Source organism: Neovison vison, chromosome 10 (assembly GCF_020171115.1).
Source record: "Neovison vison isolate M4711 chromosome 10, ASM_NN_V1, whole genome shotgun sequence".
Taxonomy (NCBI): Eukaryota; Metazoa; Chordata; class Mammalia; order Carnivora; family Mustelidae; genus Neogale; species Neogale vison.
In genome coordinates this window covers 70,429,557-70,453,221 of record NC_058100.1, presented here as the reverse complement: position 1 = coordinate 70,453,221, position 23,665 = coordinate 70,429,557, and the positions used below count along the sequence as shown (strand labels likewise).

General features: G+C 56.5%; 1 protein-coding gene across 5 annotated transcripts; it reads left to right on the top strand.

Moving 5' to 3' along the window:
• Positions 1-3,635: 3,635 nt before the first annotated feature.
• On the top strand, positions 3,636-23,261 carry TNNT2 (troponin T2, cardiac type). 5 transcript variants are annotated; one of them, XM_044267581.1, is made up of 17 exons: positions 3,636-3,739; positions 8,543-8,594; positions 9,572-9,582; positions 9,687-9,701; positions 12,068-12,097; positions 14,124-14,204; positions 14,542-14,577; positions 15,490-15,523; positions 16,630-16,690; positions 16,948-17,064; positions 17,938-18,015; positions 19,096-19,206; positions 20,020-20,025; positions 20,378-20,487; positions 21,027-21,117; positions 22,646-22,686; positions 23,024-23,261. In XM_044267581.1, exons 2-17 carry the CDS (start codon positions 8,557-8,559, stop codon positions 23,067-23,069), a joined length of 906 nt encoding a protein of 301 aa, XP_044123516.1. In that variant the 5' UTR covers positions 3,636-3,739; positions 8,543-8,556; the 3' UTR covers positions 23,070-23,261. The 5 variants fall into 5 exon arrangements, with proteins under 5 accessions (XP_044123516.1, XP_044123518.1, XP_044123519.1 ...); XM_044267583.1 differs by lacking the exon at positions 9,687-9,701; XM_044267584.1 differs by lacking the exon at positions 12,068-12,097.
• Positions 23,262-23,665: the final 404 nt, after the last annotated feature.

The window sequence follows — 23,665 nt, the reverse complement described above, 5'->3', positions numbered from 1 at the left end:
TCACTTGTCATTCTCCCTGCAGCCCCCTCTTGTCCTCACACTGAGGTGGGCTGACACCCTATCCAGCATCGTGACTTGGTGGGGAGCTGGGGGGGGGCCGAACTGCCACGGACAGTGCCACGCTTGCCGCCACGCTTCCCCAGCAGGGTCTCCCGACAGCCCGTCCTCCCCTCCCCCGATATCGTGGCCCCTGTGAGCTTGGGAAATGCCGAGCTTTCTGAGAATCTAGGACAGACCAAGCTCAGTCAGTGTGGCGCCCTGTCAACCCCCTTAATGCTGTAATTTAAAAAAATGTATGTATGTATGTGTGTGTACACATATGTATATATATATTACAGATATTTATGTAGTCTCTACAGATATCTACACATATGTACTCCATACTACACACACACATATCTATATATCTATATCTACATTTTTTTCCCCATTTGAACTTGATTAGAATTCTACCTAATTGCTCGGGTTTTACGCAGAACCAGCCGGGGAGCAGGGAAGAAGTGCAGAACCTTGCCCTCTTCCTCTTTGTCCCCCGTCCCCAGGCCATACCTGGAAAACCCCAGGGTTTCTCAGAACACCGCCCTTCAGGGCGTCACCAGGCCTTAGTTCCCCAAGCTTGTGGGCACTGACATAGCCAGCTAGGGATTACCAGCCTTGTCCCAGCCTATGTGTGAGTGAGGGCTCCAGTCTTGGGTCCTTTGGTCCAGGGGACAGAAGACCCTCAGGGCCCCATACCTACAGACTTCCCGGGAACCCCAGGCTGGCCCGTCTACAGCTGGTGGGTCTCTTGTGGCTGGTCCTGTGCCTGCACTGAGCTAGGGAGAGTGAGACTTGGAGGCCCCGCCCTGTACCCCACTAATTCCCCCAAAGGCTGGAGCTCCAGAATTTGAGGACAAAACCAGGGGCAGGGGGAGGTGGGTGATGAGAATTACCCAGAAACTCAAAGGACCTGCTGGGAGCTCAGGGTTCAAACTAGGACCTGGGATTTTGGAATGTGCATGTCCTAAACTTGGGCAAGTTACCCGGCAGGTGAATTTGTTCTGCTGGTAGAACCGTCCTCACATAGACCTTTCTTGGGAGAGGCTCCCAGAAACTCTCCTCTAGAATGGAGGCCTGGTTGGGGACTGAGGGGGGCTGCCTTGGGCCTTGTGTCTGAGAGGTCCTGGCGGCTGCTTCCTTGGGGTGTTGAAACACTTCATGCCCACACAGCGTCCCCGGGGGACCTTCAAGGACAGGCTGCAGGGCAGAGTGTTGGGAGACAACCCCACGACTCCCTGTCCTTTGCATTCATGCCTCCCCCACCCCACCCCGCCCAACATCAAAGAGTACTTGACCTCATTCCTGGCAGGGGGACAGACACCCAACAAGGAGACAACTATGTGCCCAAGATGATTTCAGTGGGTGACAAGTGTGAGGACAATCAGCATGCTGATTTCAGGGTGGCTAAGTGAGCAGGGGAGGACTCTTGGGGGGTGGGTGGCACTGAGCATCCTCTGGAGACACAGCAGGTCCCCCTACCCATATACCCACGGCTCTGCCTGGTCTGCTCTCCTGCCCTAGTGTCCTTGGGGCCCCACACAGGACGTGCTCTCCTTGCAGCTTCAAGCTGCAAGCAGTGTTCAGCTTATGCTGCTTCAGTATAACGCCAGGTAAGCACCATCTCTTTGTTTCCTCTTCCTTCTACCGTTAGCTTGAGGAGGGAGCTCTGTATCTGTTTGCAAGGACCAGGCACCCACGACAGCCTGGGAGCAGCCCTGCCGTGTTAAGATGTGGCTGCTGGAAAGTGGCATTTCTCCCCGTCTGCCTGTCCCCAGCTTCTCTGAATTAAATCCCTGCTTTAGAACACTTAATAAAAGCCTCACATGGTCCACGAGTGCCAAGAACCTACTGGATTTTTTTCCATGGGCCTTTGAGGATGCAGGTGCCCAGGTACCTCTCCTAGGCGCCTGTGCAAACAAATCACGTCCTCTTGGAAAGATTTTTGGGTTTACGAGGAACAGTAACCCACTGATAGTGGCTCAAGTGACAGGATGGTCTAAGATAAGCAAGTCCTGAATTCCAGGAGATTCCAGGCGAGGACACAAAGCCAGGCTGGGGTCCTGGTGGGTTAGAGAGGAAAGCGGGAGCATCGTGCTTTTCTTCCTTTTTCTCCGGGGCAGCCTGGTTGTTCCTGTTCCTCTGTCAATCTGCTCCCCGCACCTGCCCTTCTCTGGCTCCTCTCTGCTGGCCTGCAGTCCCGCTCCCCCAGGATGTTGACCAGCAGGCACGTGGCCTCAGCTCACCCTGTCGCAGAGCTGTTGGCGGCCGGGAGGGCCACGTGGCGGGAATAAGCCTGGAGGTGGGGAATCAGGCCGTTGGGCTCCAAGGCCCTTGGGACCACGGAGGGGACGGTGTCAGCGGAGTTGATGGGGCAAGAGCATGATAGCGGAGCCGGGGAGCCGCAAGTGGAAATCCCACATTCTCTAGAGAACGGTGGTGGCGGGGGTAACGGAATAGCTCCCAAGGCAGCAGGACCGAGAAGAGAGTCCAGAACTGGGAGGCCTATGGTCCGGCGGAGGGGAGGAGGCTAGGAGAGGGGGAGACTGGCTTCCTTCACCCATGGAGAAACAGACAAGCGGGTGCATCACTGATGGGCAAGATCTGAAAGGGCCGGTGGGGTTTGGAGCTCAGGGGCACGTGGGAGGAGGGGCCTGGCCCAGAGGAGGGGTGTTGCTTCTCCAGAAGTAGGGGAGGGGCCTTGAAGACTCAGAGGCATTGAGGGGGAGAGTCAGCTTGCTTGCTTTCCCCTCCATTTCCATCCTATATCGACCCCCAGGATGTCCTGGGCACTGGGCTAGGGGCTGTGGACACAGACATGCAAGCCAACCACAAACCCCCTGGGTCCTGGCCGACGGATCTTGCATTCTAGTAGGTTTAGCAGATCGTGGTCCCGTATTCCTTCATCTTCAAGCTCTTAGGGGGATGGACTTTGGCGGTCCTCGTGGTCCCTTCAAACAACCCAGCTCCCTGCCCGAGGAGAACCATCATTCCAGACTTGAAGTTCTACCTTGTATCTGACCCCCCAGAGCAGTTTTAGTCCCTTCCCAGGGAGGAGGGCTTGTCACACAGCTTTAGGGGGCAGGGGAGAAGACCCACTTTGCAGATGGCCTCCCTGAGGCCTGCCGAGCCTGCGTGCAAGGCCACTCAGCCCCGTAGAAGCAGCCAGTAGCCTGGGAACTGGCTTCCCCCACAGCATCCTTTTCAGTGTAGCTGCAGATAAGCCCTTCCCTCTGCCCCCGAAACCCCTGGCCCAGAGACTCATGCAGTGCCTTGGACATTGCCATCTGCCCCCCAACCCCACTCCTAGCCTGTCATCCCAGGCCTGGGCCTCTGGCATCTGCTTTATCAGGATTCTTAAGAGGGACAGCTGCTTTATGTTACATGGCTGCTCCCTCCTCTGTTCCCTGCGTATCTGTGCTGGTTTTAAATAGCTTATCTGAGCAGCTGTAAAACCACATGGGCTTATATGGCGTGGGGTGCCTGTTCCCTTAGCCCTGTCCCTGGCACCTGCTAAAATAGCAGCCAACACCCCCCGCGCCCCCGCCTCGTCTCCTGCCACACATCCCTCCCACCATGGGGCTTGGCTTCCGAGGCTCCAGCCCACAGGCCTGCTTAAAGCCCTCTCCATCCCCTGTCCTCACCCAGTCCCTGCAGAGGCTGAGCAGACACCTTGGGATCGGTGGGCAGCTGCTGGTGTGAGGTAAGACTCGGGCACGGCTGGAGATGGGGGTGCAGAGAGGAGAGGGGCAGTGTCTTCCTTGGCACCTTTGTGCAGAGTTTGCCCATGTCCGCACTGCGTGGATTTCAGAGTTGCTACTGGTCCATGGTCCCTTGAACAAGAGGCCACACTTTAGAGGAGGTGTTGCAGGATCAGACTCCAAGACTAGCACAGTAGGACAGCAGCAACCCTTGGTTAGAAGTTAGAGCCTTGAAGAGCTGAGTCCCAGCTCTGCCACTAAAGATATTTTAGCTGGGGAGTCTTGGGGAGTAACTTTTCCTCCCTGGACCTCAGTTTCCTCATCTGTAGAATGGACAAGATAATCGCCAGGCCGCTGCCTGCTCTAAAGACAATGAAGCTCTAACCAACGGGGTCTACCCCAGATTGCTCGGCCCCAAGCCTCACCTCCAGACCCAGGACCCCCTGAACCTTTCTAGGCAGGTCCTTCTGGACTCAGAGCAGAGCAGGACTGTGGTCCTATTAGTCACAAGGGTCCTGGTGGCCAAATTCTCATCTCCAGCAAGTCAGCGACTGTCCTGGAGGCACTGGGAAAGAGCACAGGTGCAGAGAGGGAGGCAGGGACTGCTGGAGCAGCTCTGCAAGCAGACGGGAGATGTTCGTCTGGCTTCCAGAGTCAGCACCATGGCCTCCCCAGAGAGAAAGCACAGCCAAGCAGCATCAGGGGGGCTGATGGCGGAGAGACCCCACCCCGGGGTCCTTTCACAGGCTGTGAGCCCAGCTCCAGGTGCTAGAGTCCAGCTGCCCCCCTGTCCCCAAGGTCTCTGGAGTGTGACCCCTTGCCCCACCCCATCCCAACATGCCCTGGAGGGACAGACCTTGCTCGGTGTCTGGGAGTGGCAAGAGAAGGTCTTGTTCCCTTGGTTTTCGGCTTCTCCGTGGGCAGGCCTAGCAAGTATCTGGGGGAGCGATTGCCTGGAGTGTAAGGAATTTCAAAGCACATTCCAGGCCCCGTGCATTTGGGAAGGCACCTGACCTCCAGAATTCTTCCTCTGACCCCAGTCTCACAGGGCAGGTCCTCCTCTCTGTGCTGAAGAGGAATCTGAGAGGCTCAGGTTACCCACTGGCCCCCCTCAACCCTGTCCCCTAGCTCTCCTGGTGGGCTGACAGCTGCAGGCTTGGGAGGAGTCCAGCTGGATGTTGGGGACAAGGGCTGAGGGACAGGGCCTACATTCCTCAGAGACTCAGAGACTTGTTTCTGCAAGATGAGAACTTGAGACTCATCTATTTTATAGATAAGCTCATCGAAGCCTGAAGAGAATAAATGACTTAGCTAAGGTCACACAGCAAAAACCCGGTTTTAAACCCAGATCTTTTTTTTTTTTTAAAGTAATGTCTATGCCTAATGCGGGACTCAAACTCATGACCCTGAGATCAAGTGTTTCCTGGTCTATGGACTGAGCCCGGCAGGCACCCCCACATCCAGATCTTTTGACCCCATGGCCAGCGTTCCTTCTGCCTTGTATTGTTTTTGACTTACTCCCCAAGGAAGGTGACCCTGATCTCTGGGCTGTGAGGGAATTTGGCTAGAAAGCCATCTGTGGCAGCAGGTGAGGGCCTGGGCGTGAGCACACAGCGGCCTTGGACATTCTCATTCCTCGCCTTGCCAGGTCCTGCCTGGGTCTCATTCCAGAGCCGCAGCCTCTCAGCCCGTCCCCTGCCCCTTCATCTGTCTTGCCTTTGGGCAGTTGACTTGGCTGCGTCCTCTTGGGTGGATTCAAGCCCTTCCCGGCTCTCCATCCTCACTATTTTTAGGAGTTGGATGGCGCTCCTGGGAGCAGGGAGAGGGCTCTAAGCTGCTCTTTTTTCCTCTGAGCCCCTGAGCCGGTGGCTCTGAGCTGGTGGGAGGGCAGGGCAGGAGAGGAGAGAAAGCTAGAAGCCACGTGCCCTGCGCTGGCATGCACAGCTCCCCTGAGAGACTTCTCTCTCCTCCCTGAGGTGACAGAGTCCTCCCAGGGGGCTAGTCCTACCGCCCTGGGGCTTGGGACAGTGCCTATCTGGGGTTTCGGGGGGCTCTTTTCCTTGGCCACTCTCATCTGAAGACCCATTTGGAAATGCTCTGGGTTTTGGGGCTTTTTTCAGTACAGGGAAGCTCTATCCCCCAGCATGACCCCATAAGCGCCTGCCATCTCTTCTCGCCCACCCCCCATCTCAGGGGAGCCAAACCCTGGCTCAGAGTTTCTGTCCAAAGTTCTATGTAGACCCTCCTTTATGGCCCCCACCCTACTCCAGCCTGGCCACAGCCGGGCTTACGCCAAACCCAGCAGGACCCCCACATCTCTGGAGCGGGTTCAGATGAGCCCCGGCACAAGGCTGCCGTGGGCCCCGGGTCGGGGGAGTTCTCCACCGCAGGGGGCAGTCATGAGCAGAGGTTCCTTCGGAGTCCTCAGCCTGAACGCTGCTGACCCACCCCACCAGAGCAGGGACTGTCACTGAATGTGCTCAGGTGGGTGCCTGGGGCACCTCTCCAGGAGGAGGGGCAGGGAGAGGTGGAGAGGGTGTCGAGTCTTGCTCTCTCTGTGCCCCTGTCCCCTGTGGCTTGAGTCAGAAGTTGGTGGCTGCCATACTGGATGCTGGTGGGACAGCAGGCAGGGGCACACGCGAAGCCTCACTGAAGTGGCCGCCATCTGTCGTTCTAATGCTCGTCCAGCCTCGCCGTGATCCTGCCCTCACACCACCTTCTCCCTTTCCTCACTCAGGCAGATCAATGGCTTTCATACTGCCCCGCTGGAGGGGGGCGGCGCCGGTCACCTTTCAACAGGTTGTGCCCTGCTGTGTATGGGCCCAGGAGGGTTGGGTTAGAACAGGTGTTACTCGGAGGTCTGCTCCGCGCCAGGTACTGTGTTAGCTCCGAGCCTCACGGCCGCCCCAGGAGGAGACATTTCACAGAAGAGGGAACCGAGGGGAAGGGAGGTTAAGTGACCTTTCCAAGGTCACCGACAATTGTGAGATGGAGCCAGGATTCACAAGCAGGTTTTCTTACCTCTCCCTGCGGCCTCTCCCTGTAATCGCATGGAAATACAATAAAACTGGACCTCGCCTAGTGCCTGCTACTTTTCCCAATGCCCACTCACCCCTCATAAGGATCTGTAGCCAGGGTGTGTGTGCCCTCTCTCCATGGTTCAGAGGGGTTAAAGACTTGCTTAAACATACTCAGCAAGCTGATGGAAGAGGGTTTGAATTGTCCTTTCCTATCCCAGCTAAGGGAGCATCTCAAAATGAGTTTCCTGAGCAAACATTCTTTAATTAGAATTTGTACTGATCAGCGATAGTTTAATGGGCAATCCTAAGAAATGCTACAGGTCCGTTGTACACTTTGCCCGGTCCCCCCCAATGCTACACATACACATCTGTGGTACAGATTATAACCAGGATATGGACACGGCCACACCGTAACCTTACACAGACTTCCCCAGCTCTACTTGCACCAGGCATGTGTGAAATTCTTTTATTTTTTTAAAATTTTATTTATTTATTTGACATACAGAGATCACAAGTAGGCAGAGAGGCAGGCAGAGAGAGAGAGGAGGAAGCAGACTCCTCGCTGAGCAGAGAGCCCCATGTGGGGCTCTATCCCAAGACCCTGGGATCATGTCCTGAGCCGAAGGCAGAGGCTTTAACACACTGAACCACCCAGGCACCCCCATGTGTGAAATTCTATATGGCATAACTTGTGTAGGTTCATGTGTTTATCAGCACACTCACGACCTCAGACTGTTCTAAAACTGCAAAAATCTGGTGTGCCTTTTTAAAAGTTTTTAAGTATTTTCTACACCCAAGGTAGGGCTTGAACTCACCATCCCAAGATCAAGAGTTTTCCACTCCATTGACTAAGCCAGCCAGGCATCCCTCCTCCATGCCTTTTATCCCCATGTCTACCTCCCCCCACCCCCGCTTCCAACCCACACACAACCCTCCGACAAGCACCGGTCTATTCTCCATTTCTATAATTTTTACCCTTGCAAGAATGTTACCTAAATGAAATCATGTGACTTGGCCTTTTCCTCCTCCAGGAGAGTAATTCCCTGGAGATTCTCCCAAGGCATCCTGCATATCACTGGATTATTCCTTTTCATGGCCCAGATGTGGTCCACACTAGGAATGTGCCACAGTCCGTTTAACCAGCCTCCCGTGAGTGGGGGGTACTTTGTGCCCTGATGAGCAGACCTCATGAGTGGGGTTACCCAACTTTGCTGTCCTGAATGCATGGAAAGACTGTGGGCTGGAAAGGTTGAGACACTTTATTTTTTTTTTTTTAAAGATTTTATTTATTTGATAGAGAGAGATCACAAGTAGGCAGAGAGGCAGGCAGAGAGAGAGAGGAGGAAGCAGGCTCCCTGCTGAGCAGAGAGCCCGATGCGGGACTCGATTCCAGGACCCTGAGATCATGACCTGAGCCGAAGGCAGCAGCTTAACCCACTGAGCCACCCAGGCACCGGGTTGAGACACTTTAGAAACATTGTTTTGAGAGTTAGAATTTGCACCAGAACAGGGACATTCCAAATGGTTTGCCTATTGAAAGGCAAGGAATGAAATGGACATGGGCTGGTTGCCCTTGAGGTTATACCCCCACCCCTGCCTCGTGGAGAGAGGAGGAAGCAGGCGCCTCACTTCCTAACTGCAGGTCACAGGGCTGATGAGGGGTGGGCTAGCTTCACCGTGGCCCCCCTCCCCCGCCACCCCGCAAGATCTCTTGGGGTGGCAGCCTGGGGCTGATGAGGACAGGCTTCCCCTTCTGCCCATATTGACATTTTTCTCTTTCTGGAGGGAGAGCAGAGACCATGTCTGACACGGAAGAGGTGGCCGAAGAGTACGAGGAGTGAGTATCTGGAGCCTCCGCAGGCCACCCCCCCAGCCCCACCCCTCACACCTGGCCCAGGAACCTGCTGGGATGGGGAGGGGATCCACTGCGTCCACTCCGGGGCTCTAACCTGTGCCTCTGTGCCTCTGGGCTGCCGATCTTGGGTTGGCCAGAGGCTGGGAGACTTTTGGGAATAAAGAGGCTCAGCTCCCAGGATCAGCTGGGGTTCTAGCTGGCTAGGAGACTTAGAGGCAGAGAAGCTGAGAAGCTTTGTCTCCTGAAAACGGAGCCAGAGATGTTCAGTGACTGTCCCGAAGCCGCAGAGTTGATCGTGCCCCATAAAACCTAAATCTGAGCTCACAGTTAGCACTTCGTCTTGGAACCATTCTCCTCTCGAAGTGACTTGTCCACCGCCCTGCCTGGGGACACCCTGGGGGTGGGACACTGGCAGCCAAGGTGACAGTGATGTCTGGAGGGTGACGCTTACCGGGGAGGAGGCAGAGGTATCAGGATTCAGAGCTCCTACCCTCATGGGATTTGCTCTCCTTTGGGATTTAAGATGTCAAATGCTGGAAGTAATCAGCCAGGAGGGGCTGGGCTTGGAGGGTGGGCTGTGGGTGTGCAGGAGCTCTAAGGAGGGGGAGAGCGGGGGAGGGGGCTGTGGTCATCAGGCTTATCTGTGTTGGATTTAGATAGGGAGAGAAGGGGGAGGAAAGAGTGTTCTAGGGCACAGCCTGGCAAAGCTCAGCGCCAGGAGAGAGCGGTAACTGGGCAGACTTTGTAGAGACCAGAGCAGGAGCCCTGGATGAGAAGACAGGGCCCGTTGCGGGGGTGTCTTTGTAGGTGGGTGGAGCTCCATGAGGCAATGAGGGAAATAAAGAATGGACTTATCTTTAGGGAAAGACCAGTGTGTGCATACTCTGTGTGTGTGTGTGTGTGTTTGTGTAGTGTGTGTGTGTGTACTGTGCTACTGACAGTCTCCTTCTGCACGGCAGGGAGCAGGAAGGTAAGCACATGCCTATGAACTCATTTGGATGAAGGGCAGCCTGGCTGGAAACTGACCCCCGTCTTGTCTTCTCTCTTGCGGCCGTGGTCTTCTCTCCTGAGCAGAAGAAGCTGTGGAAGGTACGGAGCTTGGGCAGAGGGAGGGCCAAAAAAGAGAGGTCCCGGGGAATCCAGTATCCTGTCCCTGCCCCTCACTGCCTGCTGAGCCAAGGTCCATGGCTCCTAACTGGGAATCAGTCCTAGCCTCAGTTGCTCAGGTCTTAACCAAAAGGTTTACACCTGTCTCTACTGTCCATTCCTTTGTTCACACAGAATCACCTTTTTTCCCAATTAATTATTTTTGATTTTTTTCTCTATTTTTTTTCCCATGGAAAATTTTAAATGCACGTACAAGTAGCAAAAACAGAATTATGCGCAAACATCCCCCCCTTCCCCAAGCCCCCAGCATCTGGCTTCAACAATCAACTACGGCCAATCTCTTTTCATCTAGGTTTCCTCTCCCCTCAGTTATTTTACAGCTGACATCCCAAATTGTCCCCAGATGTCATATCATTTCATGCTTAAGTAGTTCATTAGGTATCTCTAAAGGATAAGCACTATTTAAAGAAAAACATAACTGTGACACCATTATCACCTCTAAAAACATTCAACTTAATAATTTTCCAAATGAGATAATGAAAGCATTCAGTTATCTGAAACATTAAAAAAAAAGATTTTCTTTATTTATTTGAGAGAGAGAGAGAGAGCACAAGCGGGGAGGGGGAAAGGTAGAAGAGGAAGGACAGGCAGATTCCCCACTGAGCATGGAGCCCAGTTCTGGGTTTGATCCCTGAGATCATGACCCTGAGGGCACGACCCTGAGACCATGACCCTGAGACCATGACCCTGAGAGCACGACCCTGAGACCATGACCTGAGCCAAAACCTAGAGTTGGACGCTTCACTGTGCTACCCAGGAGCCCCTCTGTAACAATTTAGATAAACACGACAACATCATTATCTTTCGAAAGTCTGTTTTGACCCATAGACCCTACTCTGATCTGTTCTCACAGTTCTTGCCTCAGCTTTCCGCCTCATATCCCTTTGGAGGAACACCCTAACTGTTCCGTCTTCCTGAGCGCGTGACACATGGAAGTGACTAAGAGGTCTCACTCCAGTCACCACCCAGCCCCCCAGGTGGCCCAGAATAGCCCTCAGTCCCCTCAGGCTTCAGCACCCTAGACGGTTTGCATCTTGTCCTGTAAGAGGCTCAGCAAATTCTCACCAGTATCACTCAGCACACGAGGTGTGGACATCAGGATACAGGGCTTCCCGAAGGTCTGGGAGAGAGCCAGGAGCCTCAGTAGCTGTCCCCCTCCTTCCCGGTGCCTTTTAGGGACAATGAGGACCCTCTTGCACATTGAAGGCTGTTCCAGGGTGCCTGGCCACAGAGTAGACCCCAGAGAAACTCATGGGGGAAACTGAGAGGGGACATGGGAGTCACTTGGTTTTCAAGGGACACCAGATACGTCGGAACCTATCCCCAATGCTTTTTGAACCCCAAATCCACTTTTTGCTGTGTTCCCTGCATACGCTCTCGGTACGGAGGCTTTTCCTCTGTTTTTGAGGACTTGCCAGCTGGTGAATTGTCGGGTGTGGTATTTGAGATACAGACCTCTGGATCTGGGACTAACCTGCCTGCTACACACAGTAGGCTTTGGCTATGAATTAACAGAATAGTTCTCTACTGCGATGGTGGCCTGAGCTCCAGGTAGCACCCGCCTTGCTTGCACTGAATGGACCCCACCTGCCTCCCGCATAGCTACGTCCCTGGCTGGAAATGACCAAGAAAGAGCAAGGTCAAATGCATGGCCACTAAGCTGAGATGCCGAGTGCCAACGGCTCTGAGCTCTTCCTTCAGGCAGGGATTTGCAGACCATGTGCTGGTCTGTTCCCTCAGTGGTAGGTGCTGTGCCTTCCTCAGACGGGGGCTCCTTCCTTCACCCAGACCAGGCAAGTCTGCGCTGTGCCAGGCTCTCCAGTGGGGCTTTCAGAACTGTGACCCTGGACACTGGAGATGTTCTGGGAGACTCCTGAGAACCTCACTCAGGGTAGGAACGTGGGAGAAGCTTGATGGCCGGGAGTTATCACACTCTGCTCGTCCGGGCCTCCGTCCTCGTGGCTAGAGGCAGAGCAGGAAACGGCCAGTTACCACTTACTGAATGACCCCCACGGGCCAGGTAACTGCCTGGTGGGTCATTGTGTCTTAATACGGACGGAGAGGTGAGGATGGTTATTTCCATTTCACTGACAAGGCGCCTGGGAAGCTGCTGAGGAATGAACTGCCCAGGTTGCTAGAAGTGGTGAATCAGAAACCAGAACGGGAGCTCAATTCCCAAGCCCATGCTCAAAACCGCGCACTGTCCCGCAACTCCCGCCCTGTCCTTCTGCTCCCAGACTAACCTGTCTCGCTTTTCCCCATTGCGGCGGCCACTCCCTGACCCCCAGAAGAGGAGGACTGGAGAGAGGACGAAGACGGTAGTACAGCTTTTACTTTCCTGTGCTTTCTGCTCCCTGCTGTCCTGAGCCGGGCCCTGCTCTGCGGCCGAGTAGGCGGGGGTGGAGGTGGGGTGGGGAGGGACAGGTGTGGAGTGGGTCAGTCACTTCCTCCCAGCCTGAGAGGGGCCAGACCTCGGCTCCTTTCCCTCATTCCTGATCTTTCTCCTGGGCTAGGTGGTGGGCAGGACCCGGGCTGGCTTGTCCCCCAGCCTGCTCTGAATGTGGCCGCAAAGGGGGACTAATGTCCAGACCGAGTGGCCTTTCTCTGCTCCCCCTGCACATACTTGGGCCCTCCCTCTGAACTGGACAAGAGGGATGGCCCTGGCAAGAGGGGCCCGGGGACAAAGTTATCCGAGAGCAGCTGGGGGAACTGGAAATAGCTAGAGCAGAAAGGACATGACGTCAGCCTTCAAATGTGCACTGCTGTGGGGCGTTGGGGGTGGGGGGTGGGGCTGGACTTGTTCCCGGCCCCTGGGGAGAGGGCTAGGGCAAGGGAGATAGACTTGGGCTGAAGTTTGGTAAGTGCTTTCTCACAGTGATGTCTCAAGATGCGCCGGGTGGTCCAGGGAGGCTGGGGGCGCCTCGGCCAGCGTGTTGCCTGACCACTGGCTGAGGGCAAGGGCCATTCTTCAGAGAACTGAAACATTAGGTGGGGGGGGCAGGGGCTAACAAGATGTCCTGAAGAGGACCCCAAAACAGGCAATACACTTGCTGGTCAGCCTTCTACTCTCACCCCTTCTGGAAAGATCTTCTCTGAGGTAAGGAGCCTGTGGGGATCAAAGAAGAGACATCCCCAGGCCCAGACCTAGGAAAAAAAGGACAAGAGAGAGCATCAAGGGGAAGTGAGTGGTGGCTGGTGTTTCTTTCCTGACCGCCTCTCTCTCGCCTGCCCTGAGGCTTTTTCTCCTCCCTCTGCCAGGAGGTCACCCCTTGTCCGCCATTGGTCAGTGAGCGTTCCCAAGCACCTCCTACAGGCAGAGCCGCCTGCCGGGCGTCATCCTGTCTTATCTGTCCACTCCAAGTGCCTGACTTGGGTGGGGTCCATATCCTGCCAAGCAAAGGGATGAAAATAGAAAAATCCTACTGACTCTGTGGACAGCTCAGCTGTCGACACAGGGGGTACCTACACCCATAGTCCTTCCACCCATAGTCTTGCTGTTTTGGTTTCTTTTAGAAACAGACAAAGGGTCCCTAGAATTCCTGAGTCTAGGACAGGAGCTTTCCCAGCAGCACAGCTTACGCAGGGTACATCCTGGGGTGCCAGATCCCTGGTGGAACATTCTGGTGAGGCGGGTGGTTGGGGAGTGGGGTGGAGTCACATTGCCAGAGGGGCTGCTGGGAAAAGGCTAAAGTCAGGCAGAAACAGTGAGCCACCAGACCTTCCCACCCCAACAATGAGCCTTGCCAGGCCTGCAAGCCCTTCTCTGCTACCCGCAGCTCCCTCCACACCCTAACACGAAACTACCCCAGACTTCTAGCCCTCCTGCTGGCTTTCAGGTAGAGAACAGGTCTCCACGCTCAGAAAGACCCACTTCCAATTCCCAGACTCCAGGAGAGGCAAGAGTAGAACAAAAGGACTCTTCATAAGCCCGATCATGCCCTTCATGGTTGACCAGGGTCAGCAAACATTTTCTGCAAAGGAGCAGATGGTAAATACTCTAGGCTTTGTGAGCCACACAGTATCTATCTGTTGCCACTACTGAACTCTGCTGTAGTAAGGCAAAGGCAGGCATAGATAGTATGCACATGAATGGATGTGGCTGCGTTCCAATAAAACTTTATTTATAGAAATAGTCTGGGGGCCAGATTTGGCCCTTGGGCCATAGTTTGCCAACTTCTGGTTTAAACCCAGAGCTCAGCAGCCCCTTGTTATTCATATCACTGACCCCCCTATTCATCTGGATCTTGGATGTTGCTGACCTCCATCCCCAGACTTCTCTGATCTGGTCTGCCTGCTAGCAGAAGTAGGTGCTGGGTGTTCACTGTGTCTGACTCGCTTCTGCAGAGCAGGAAGAGGCGGCAACAGAAGAGGCGGCAGCGGAAGGGGCTGAAGGTGAGGCTGAGACGGAGGAGACCAATGCGGAAGGTAAGGGTCTGTCTGGGGTGAGGGTGCAAGGGGCTTTGTCCTGGTGCTTTGGGGGGGGGTGGCAGGAGCCCTCAGAGGCAGTCCTATGGCTCTAGGATATCCAGCCTGTATAGCAGAACGTCCTGCCTGTGCTGGGATTCAGCCGCCAGTGGTCCGGTCAATGACCTTGACTGTGTGCTCCTTTCGTGTCAGGCAGAGCCTTGGGCCCAGGGGCACATGTGTGACTGCAGGAGCTGGCAGGGGGCGCTCTGGTTAGGACCTATGTGAGGGGAAGACTCTTGGCAGGGGACCCTGAGCCTGGAATAGGGACCTTACTGATGTTTCGTGTTCTGTTTAGGAGATGGACGAGAAGAGGAGGCTAAAGAAGCCGAGGGTAAGGACAGCTGGACATCACGAGACAGGTATTGGGGCATCAAGGGAACCCCTACAAGCAGACTGCTGGAGACTGCCCACAGGGCTCCTTCCAGGGAGGTGGGTGAAGAGGGGCTCAGGGAAGGAGAGGACAGAAGTTGGTGGCCATGCGGGTTTTGGTGAAGGGCTCCAAATGTCTGGCTGCCTCATTCCAGAGAAGTTGCCGGGGTGGTGCCCTGTGGGAGAGGGGACCAATGTCCAGTCCTCAATCTGGCCAGGGCCCCCAGAAGTCACTGACACATACAAGGTGCCTGGAACTCAGACAAAATCACTTGTAAGGTGTGGTGTCTATAGGATGAAATCCCAAGACATAGATGGTCCACGTGCTGGGTCGCTGCAGGGGTCATTTTCACGCGGCAGGCTTTGGCAAGGGTGCAGTGGTCCTAGCCACATCTCGTGGGGAGGGGCAACCAGCTGGGTCTTGGCATCATGCCCATCAGCATCCCCCTGGAGGCCAGGGAGTCCAGGGAGCAACCAATTAGGCAGAGACCTGGGAGGGAACTGTGTAGCCAGGATCCTCTGGGACAGTGCCATGGGACCCTGCCTCACTAGGAAGAAAATCTGCCTTGCCTAGAATTGGTGAATGAGAAAAGGCTTGGAAGTTTCACTCTGGGAGTGTGTGCTTCCCATTAGGGCCCAGCTGTGCCCTGAGACGTTGCCCCTGGGAGCTGCTGTGGGAGAGGAAGTGTAGGGTCTGTGGCTCTGCCGCTTTAATTCTTCGTGCTGCTCCCGGAACCGGGGATCCCTGGGGTGGAAGGAGTGTACTGTGTAGATGGAGAAGTGGAGGCCCATGGGTGCCCAGCTCATCAGGGGCAGAGCTGGGACCACATCTGGGGCCTCCTGACCTGTGGCTATGTGCTTCTCTCCTCTCCAGATGGCCCAGTGGAGGAGTCCAAACCAAAGCCCAGGTGAGTGGGACACACCTGTGGTGAAGCCCTGGTGGATGATTAGGGCAGGACACGAATGCAGTATGGCACAGTGGGCATGGGCTGGGGCTTGCGGCAGACACAGGCCACCAGGTATGGTTGTATAGGTTGTGTACTGCATGAGTGATGGCCTGAGGGAGAGCTGGGGCCTCAGACTCCATTACCAATTGCATACACCGTCATGGACACCACTGTGTTCATCTACGGGAAAAGGAAGGACCAGTTGTGGTCCTGGACAGATGTCCTCTCCTATCCACAGCCCAGCTGGAACACCTTCCTCTGTAGCTTAATTGGGACTGGAGGGAAGAGGGAAAAAAATCTGGGGGAGCCAAGCAATGACATTGTGCCAGCCTAGGTGGCTTCACGGTGTCACAGAGGGGTGGGGCAGGGCAGCTTGGTGCCACACAAGTGAAAGCATCTGTGGATGTTGGGTGGGGCAGGGCGGGGTAAGATTGCGGGGGGCTCAGGTGGGGGGCCAGCGAGGATTTCCCTTTCTGTGATGCTCAACCTGTTAGCAGATGACATCTCCGCCCACACTTGCGGGCTTCTCCCCATTTCCTTGGGGCCTCTGGAAACCAGCCCTGGAGACAATCCCAGCAATGCTCATTTGTCCAGCACCCTTCCCTTTCCAGGCACCTGAATGGACGCGGCAGTATCTCATTTCAGACCCACCCAGACCTAAGGGCAAATGGGGAAACTGAGGACAGAGCCCACTGGCTCTGGTGTCACACTGCAAGCATGCGTGGGGGTGGGAACGAAACCACAGGACTCAAGGGCTCGTGGGAGGTTCTGTGGGGTCAGCCACACGTGCTGTGTGATTTGGAGCACATCATTACCTCTCTGAGCTGCAGGTGTCTTAAACAAGATGGGTAGTCCCTCCGTGGCGGGTGCAGGGGAGGTTGAAGCAAGAGGGCACGCGTGAAAGAGGATGCTGCCCTCCGGTGGCGGGGGGGGGGTGGGGTGGGCGGTGAGCTTTCACTGTTGAGGCGGTGCTGTGCTTCTGCAGGATAGAGGGGGCCCTGCCTGCCCAGGGCACCCATAGTCCCCCCGGATGACAGTCACAGAGTCCCTCCTCTTCTCTCCAACAGGCCTTTTATGCCCAACTTGGTGCCACCCAAGATCCCCGATGGGGAAAGAGTAGACTTTGATGTGAGTGTGACTGCGGGGAGAGTGGGCTGGGACTGGCAGGGGTCTCAGGGACCCCGAGGAGACTGGGGGAGCGGGCGGGGCAGGTGACGTGGCAGGTGAGGCGGTGATCGGCACAGGCCCGGCTGGGCACTATCCTGGGTTCAGGCCCCAAGCCTGCCCGCCCCTTCTGCTTTGCGGAGGGTACCACCTGCCTGGCCACATCCCCCTGGACCCGTGGGCACCGCAGCCCCTGAGCCCATGAAATCGTGCATTCGCAGGACATCCACCGGAAGCGCATGGAGAAGGACCTGAACGAGCTGCAGACACTGATCGAGGCTCACTTTGAGAACAGGAAGAAGGAAGAGGAGGAGCTCATCTCACTCAAAGACAGGATCGTGGGTGTCCAGTCTCCCGTGGGAAGGCCCCTGGAGGCCATGCACTGTCCTCCACGCCCTCTGTGTGAGGCCCCGCCTCCTCCAGGCAGCCTTCCCCTGGGCGTGCCTGACCCTGGCTCTCCCTCAGGACCCCTGTGGCCAGGAGCCTCTCCGGAGGCCCTGCACTGGGGTGTCTCGGGTCCCCGCCCTCCCTCCTCACCAGACTGGATGGTTCTTGGCAGCTGGAACTGCTGCTTGTCTCTGGGCGCCCCGGTCTCTGGTTGTGGGGTGACCAGTCAGAGAGCTGTTGTCCTACTTCTGCGCCTGCGTCCCTTCCAGGGGACTCAGTGCTCCCCACTGACTCGGGGAGGATGACGGGGCCTCTGCTGGGGAGAGGGGAGGTTTTTGTGATTCCTTTGCTTTTCCCTCCACCACACTTGCCGCCACGTTGGCGCACGGCTGAGTGGCTCTGGCTGGCCGCCGGGGATTTGGCCATCTGTCAGTGAGCACGGAGCAGCTGCAGAGGCCAGGACCGGCGAGGGGCCAGGGACCCAGCACTCAGGGGAGACGGGAGAAGCCCGCCTCACATTTGTCAAATCTTTGAGGACAACCCCGTGATGAGTGACGTTCAAAGTCGGTCCTCTTCACAGGCCCGCTGTGGTCTGTCTTTATTTAGCCGGGGCCGCCTTCTGAGCTGGGCCACCTGTCCAGGGGCCATCTCCATCCTCATGCACGGAGCTGGTTGAGAGCAGCAGCTTTTGGGGGCAGCCGAGACTCGGAGGGGAACAGTCTCTGTGGGTTCCCTTGCCACCGCTCTCCCTGGTTGGTCCGGGCACCTCGGAGCACCCCCCTCCCTGCGCACGCATTGGGCAGGCTTGGCCTCTCTCCCTACAGGAGAAGCGGCGGGCTGAGCGGGCCGAGCAGCAGCGCATCCGGAATGAGCGGGAGAAGGAGCGTCAGACTCGCCTGGCTGTGAGTGACCCCTAGTCCGAGGCCCACTGAACCCCCGTGCTTCCAGGTCCCCAGGCCCCCCCTCTCTCCGAGGCCCACCAAACCCCCTGTGCTTCCAGGCCCCCAGGCTCCCCGCCACTCTGTACACACTGATTCAGTGCTCGAGCCCCTGGCGAGTGCTGCACACTGAGGGGATTCTGATGACACACAGCAAACAAGACAGATGTCTGGGTCCTCCTGAACTTCCTATTTTATATAGTAAGACCCTCCGTCCAGCAGTCCCACATCTGGGTATTTACCGGAAAATGAAACCGCAAATCCAGAAAGGTCTGGGTCCCACTCAGTGTAGCCTTGTTTACAGTAGCAAAGACGTGGCCGCAAACCGGGTGTCCCTTGATGGAGGAATGGATGAGGAAAATGCACACACACACACACACACACACACACGCACAGGTACACACAGTGATATATTATTACTCAGCCATTAAAAAAAGAAGGAAATCTTGCCATTTGTGAGAACATGGCTGGACCTGGAGGGTATTATGCTAAGTGATGTAAGTCAGACAGTGAAGGACAAATACTGTATGATTTCACTTATATGTGGAATCTAAAATGAAACACAACCAAAACAAAACACCAAGCTCATAGATGTGGAGAACAGACTGATGGTTGCCAGAGGCAGAGGTTAGGGGTGGGCAAAATGGGTGGAAGGGGTCGGAAGGTACAACTTTCATTATAAGACAAGTAGGTCCTCTCAGGCCTCCAACCTGCCCCATAGGCCGGCTCCCGGGGAACAGAGGGTCCCATGGCCCTCTTCTTGTGTTGCTGCTGGAGGTCCTTCCAGAGCAGCAGGCCTCCTCAAGGGGCTCCTGCCTGAGGGGGTGACATGATCCACACCTGGGAATCATTCTTCCCTCATTGATCAACAGAAGTCTTCACAGTGGGCCAGGCCCTATGCTGGGGGGGTCCTCTCAGGGGGCTTCTTGCCTGGTGGAGAGAAAGCTCTGCTCCACTGACCCAGAAAGACCCCAGACTTCAGCCCCATGTCAGGGGTTTGTGCCCCCACCCCTGATGTGCTCTCTTCCTGCCCCCTGGAAACAGGAAGAGAGGGCCCGACGAGAGGAGGAGGAGAACAGGAGGAAAGCCGAGGATGAGGCCCGGAAGAAGAAGGCTTTGTCCAACATGATGCACTTTGGGGGCTACATCCAGAAGGTAGGTCAGGGAGCAGCAGCCGTCTTCAGGGGTCCTGGGGTATGGGGAGGAGAAATTCCCAACTGTATGTGAGAGACCGAGGCCTCCTCCTGCCTGGCCCCCGAGCCGGCTCTCTGCCCCACTGTGGCTTTCTCCAGGAGGGGCCTGCAGACAGAGCCGCCCACTGCCCCTGCCCCGTGTCAGCAGTGCCCAGGGGTCCCCAGGGTGGATGGTGCATCTGGAAGAGCCCTGTGCCTCAGAGCTCTGGTGGGAGACCCCGATCTGCCACTTAGAGTTGTGTGGCCTCAGGCAACCTCAGGGCCTCAGCGCATCTGTAAAGTGGGTTTTTTGTTGTCTGCTCTGCTTGCTCAGAGCTCAGACGGGCTCACGTGGCAGGCAGCTGGGAGATGGTTTATTCCTGCGGACTCCCTCCGCTCCTAATTTTTGGGCCCTGCTCCTGCAAGGTTCTCCATTCTCAGGGGAGGAGAGGAAACATAAAATTGATTTTCTCTGTGCAGTGAAGAGATCAGAACATTTTCTCAGATTTCCAAAGCCCCCCGCTCAGAACCAGACCAGGTTGCCTGCCTCCGCCCCCACAGTGACCACGCCAGCCAGACTTTTGGCGTGGGCCCGCTCTCAAAACGGTCCGTGCCTCACCCCCAGACTCCTGTCCTACTAAACAAGGTTGCCTACAACGAGCATCTCAATCACCTTCTCCTTCTCCTGTCTCTCTGCCTCTGCCTTCGGCCCCGTGCTCTGCTCTCTCTCTGTGTCTCTGTCCGGGTCTCGTTCTTTCTCTCTGGGTCTTTCTCTCATGGTGTCCTGGCTCTGCAGGCCCAGGTGGGTACAAAAACCTCTAACCCTCCTCCTCCTCATGGTTTTGGGTCCTCCGGGGGAGGGCAGGGCGCCTGGCTGGAGGGGAGGAGTGTGGAGGATGGGTTAGTGGGAGGAGGGAGTGGCCAGAGAGATGGAAGAATTTCGAGACCAAAGGAATCAAGGACTGAAATGGCCTTCCTGGGTCCTGCCTGGAAATCCAGGCCGTTGATGGCGTGGGGGTCTCAGGAAGAAGAGGATAAGGACCTGGTCCTTCTGCAGTCCTTGTCTTACTCCCTGTTGGGCTTCCGGAGGGTTAGGGGAGAAGAGGGGGTGGGTGTTCTCCAGCCAACCCTCCCCGGCTTGTCACCCTCTCCAGACGGAGCGGAAAAGTGGGAAGAGACAGACGGAGCGGGAGAAGAAGAAGAAGATTCTGGCCGAGAGGAGGAAGGTGCTGGCCATCGACCACCTGAATGAAGATCAGCTGAGGTGGGGGCTGGGAGCTCTGGGCATTGCATACACCTGCATGGGGAGGGCAGGTTGGGCAGAGGGCACGGTCTCACCATCCACCACCAGAGGGCGCTGCCACACCACATATTTTTCCCCTCAAAGGCTTACTGGTGCCAGTAAAATTGGGCGGGAGCTGGTTGGGCCATCTCTGTGCTTTGCCTCCAGGGACTAGGGAAAGAGAACTGACTAGGCACCTCACCCCTGTGAGCTTCTCCTTACCCACCTGCCCCCAGTTGGTGGGAAGGGGGATTGGACTGTGCTCTACAGTGATAGAAGGGCTTTTCCCTCTCCCTCCCCACCCGCCCCCCAACTCTGCCCTAGCAGCCCCTGTATCTGTTCCTAAGTGGGTACTGTCCCATGCTGAGCCAGGTGGGCTGGGGGTCCCCTTAGCAGGCCTGGAGGTGGGAAGGAGGACTGGGACCTCTGGGGCTGGGTCAGATTTGGGGTAAAGGTAGATGACAGCCCTTCCTTATTGTCCCTGTCCTTTCTCTCCCCCATCCCCGCCCTGCCCCGTGCAGGGAGAAGGCCAAGGAGCTATGGCAGAGCATCTACAACCTGGAGGCAGAGAAGTTCGACCTGCAGGAGAAGTTCAAGCAGCAGAAATACGAAGTGAGCCTACTTACTGCTCCCCTCCCCCATCCCATGCTCCTCCTGGTTTGATTGGGGTCCCATGCTGCTGCTCCCGCCAGTCAGGTCCCTTTTCTCTGTCCCTGTCACCCAGGCGAACTCATACTCCTGCTGGGGTGTCTTGTCCCTGACAGTGCTCTGCGCCCACAGCTTGTTGGAGAGGTCGAATGGTTGGTTCACTGGTTGGGGCTGAGCAAAGACTCATTTCTGGGTTCCAGCCCTCGGAGGGGTCTCCCTCCCTTCTGTCCCTGAAGGCCTTGAGGCAGCAGCTCAGGCACACAGAGCCAGATGAGAGGAGCAGGATGGGCAGAGCGAGGCGTCCCGGGTCTCACCAGAGATGTGGCCACTTCTGTCCCTATGTACCCCAAGGCCCTGGTGTGGGCACAGCTGGCTGAGCCTCAGACTCCCAGCCTCAAAGAGTCTCAGGTGCCCAGACAGCAGGCACAGATCTGCTCAGCCAGCCCAGGTCCCGCACACTTCCCTGCAGGGGCCTTCTGCCTCAAGCTTCCCTCTTGGGGCCTGCTTTCCTGCATCCCCTGTGCAATGGGCCCCTCCTCGGAGCACCGCTCGGGCCTCCATGGCTTGCAGAGAGGCCATTTTGTGCGCTGACAGCGAACGTGGACTTTGGAGCCACACTACCTGGGTTCTGTAGCTAGCTCTGCCCCTTACCAGCTGTGTGACCCTGGGCAAGTCACTTACTTTTCCTTGTTTCCGTTTCTCCTCTAAATGACAAGGATGCCAGCAGGCCCTGTTTCCGAGGGCTGTTGTGAGAGTTACAGAGGTAATAATAGTAATAATAACAGTAATAACATGTTCCAAGCACTGTTCGAGGACTTTTCCACGTATGAAGTTACACTGTTTGGGAGAGTGCTCATAACGGAACAGAAAGGGTCGGCCGGCCGCCCCACTAAGAGCTCAGTAGGTATTAGCTGCCATTGAAGCCTCTCCAGGCCTGGGCCTTCCTCTCTCCCTCTGGGTCCCCGTTTAACTGCAGCTGCCCTGCTGGGCTTCGATTTGGCCGAAGTACAGGGCTGTGAACATGGGGGTGCTGTCCTTCTTGAGCCCCGGGGCAGGAGTGCCTGGGGAGGGGGCATTGTCTCAGGCTAGGCTAGGGCTGTTGGGAGGACTTCCCGAGGTCCAGCCTTGCACCAGATTCTCAGAAGGTCTCTTCATGCCTCCCTTGACCGGAGCCCTCCGAGGCTCTGGGACCCCACAGTGACCGGCCAGTGGTGTGGTCAGGAAACCTCTCCTCGGCTCCTGCGTATGGGACCAGGGCCCCTCCAGGTCTCTAACCATTCGGACCCTCACAGCATTGCTGCTGGGCCTCCTCTGTGCCCTCTCCTCTCCCTTCCCCTCTCCCTATCTCCTCTATCCCTCCTTCCCCCTCCTCCTCCCTCCTTCTCCCCCTCCTCCCCCTCCTCAACTGTGCTAAACTGGCTTCCCCCTCAGCTCCAGCCTTCTGAGACCTGAGTCAATGAGCTCGAAGTTACTCTATTTTTTCCACTTACAGATCAATGTTCTCCGGAACAGGATCAATGATAACCAGAAAGTGTAAGTTTCTAGGTCCTTCCATCCCCAGCCCTGCCTCCTCTTTCCCTGTCTTCCCAGCCATCCCTCTCCTCTTCTGAGGGCTCCGGCTCCCACTCCTTCCCCTCCCCTTCAGGGCACAGGCTGCTTCCTCCTTGGGCTTCCCTGTGGCCACTGTTAGGTGGGGAATGGAGTGCAGGGCCCCAGGGACTCCCTCCCGCCTGAGGCCGCTGCCCTACTCTGCATGTGGAGGCAGCTCCAGGCTGCCCCTCTGAACCCTCAGCCCTCCTGCCTCTGCCTCCTCCCTGTGGAGACCCACTGCCCTGGTCCCGCTTCTGACTGGGCCCTGCTTCTTTTGCAGCTCCAAGACCCGGGGGAAGGCCAAAGTCACTGGGCGCTGGAAGTAGGGGCAGCAGTCCCCTTCACCAGAGATCCTCGCTGTGGCCCTGCCCTGCTCGTCCCCAGCTTCTGGGGCCCTCCTGGGCCCTGGAGGCAGACTCGGGTCTGGAAGCCAGGAGCTGGCCCGGCTGGGAGCTGCCGCTCTCGGTGCCTGTGCCCCCACATGCCCACGCATGCCAATAATAAAAGCCAACACACATCGCAGGCCTTGTCTGTCAGCTCCCCTCAGAGGGAGGGAAATGGAAGTGAGAGCCTGTCTCACAGGGTGTCAGGGCCAAGAGCAGACCCTCAGGATCACAGGTCCCTGGTAACTGCTGGACCCTAAGAAGCTCCCTCCCACCTACTTCCGGAGGGGAGAGGGCGGCTGGCCCTGGGGGAATCACTGGCTTTGTCAGGACTCAGGGCTTGGGCCTCACAACAGGAGAAGGGCTTGTGAGGGAGCTGCTGTGAGTCACTGCAAGGCCCACTGGGGGGAAGCGCTGAGTGCGGGACAAGCGTTCCTGTTTCTGTGTGAGTCACACTTTGGGAACAATGGAGGCCTTTTTGGATGGGCTTGTTTTCTTTCTCTTCCTGGCCAGGGCCTAGGAAACAGGCGTCTGAGGGG

Bases quoted from the DNA above. Each gene is read 5' to 3' on its own strand.
- TNNT2 (XM_044267581.1), top strand. From the start codon at position 8,557: ATGTCTGACACGGAAGAGGTGGCCGAAGAGTACGAGGA. The intron at 15,524-16,629 runs GTGAGTGGGACA...TCTCTCCAACAG, and splicing joins GAGTCCAAACCAAAGCCCAG to GCCTTTTATGCCCAACTTGG. The intron at 22,687-23,023 runs GTAAGTTTCTAG...CTTCTTTTGCAG, and splicing joins ATCAATGATAACCAGAAAGT to CTCCAAGACCCGGGGGAAGG.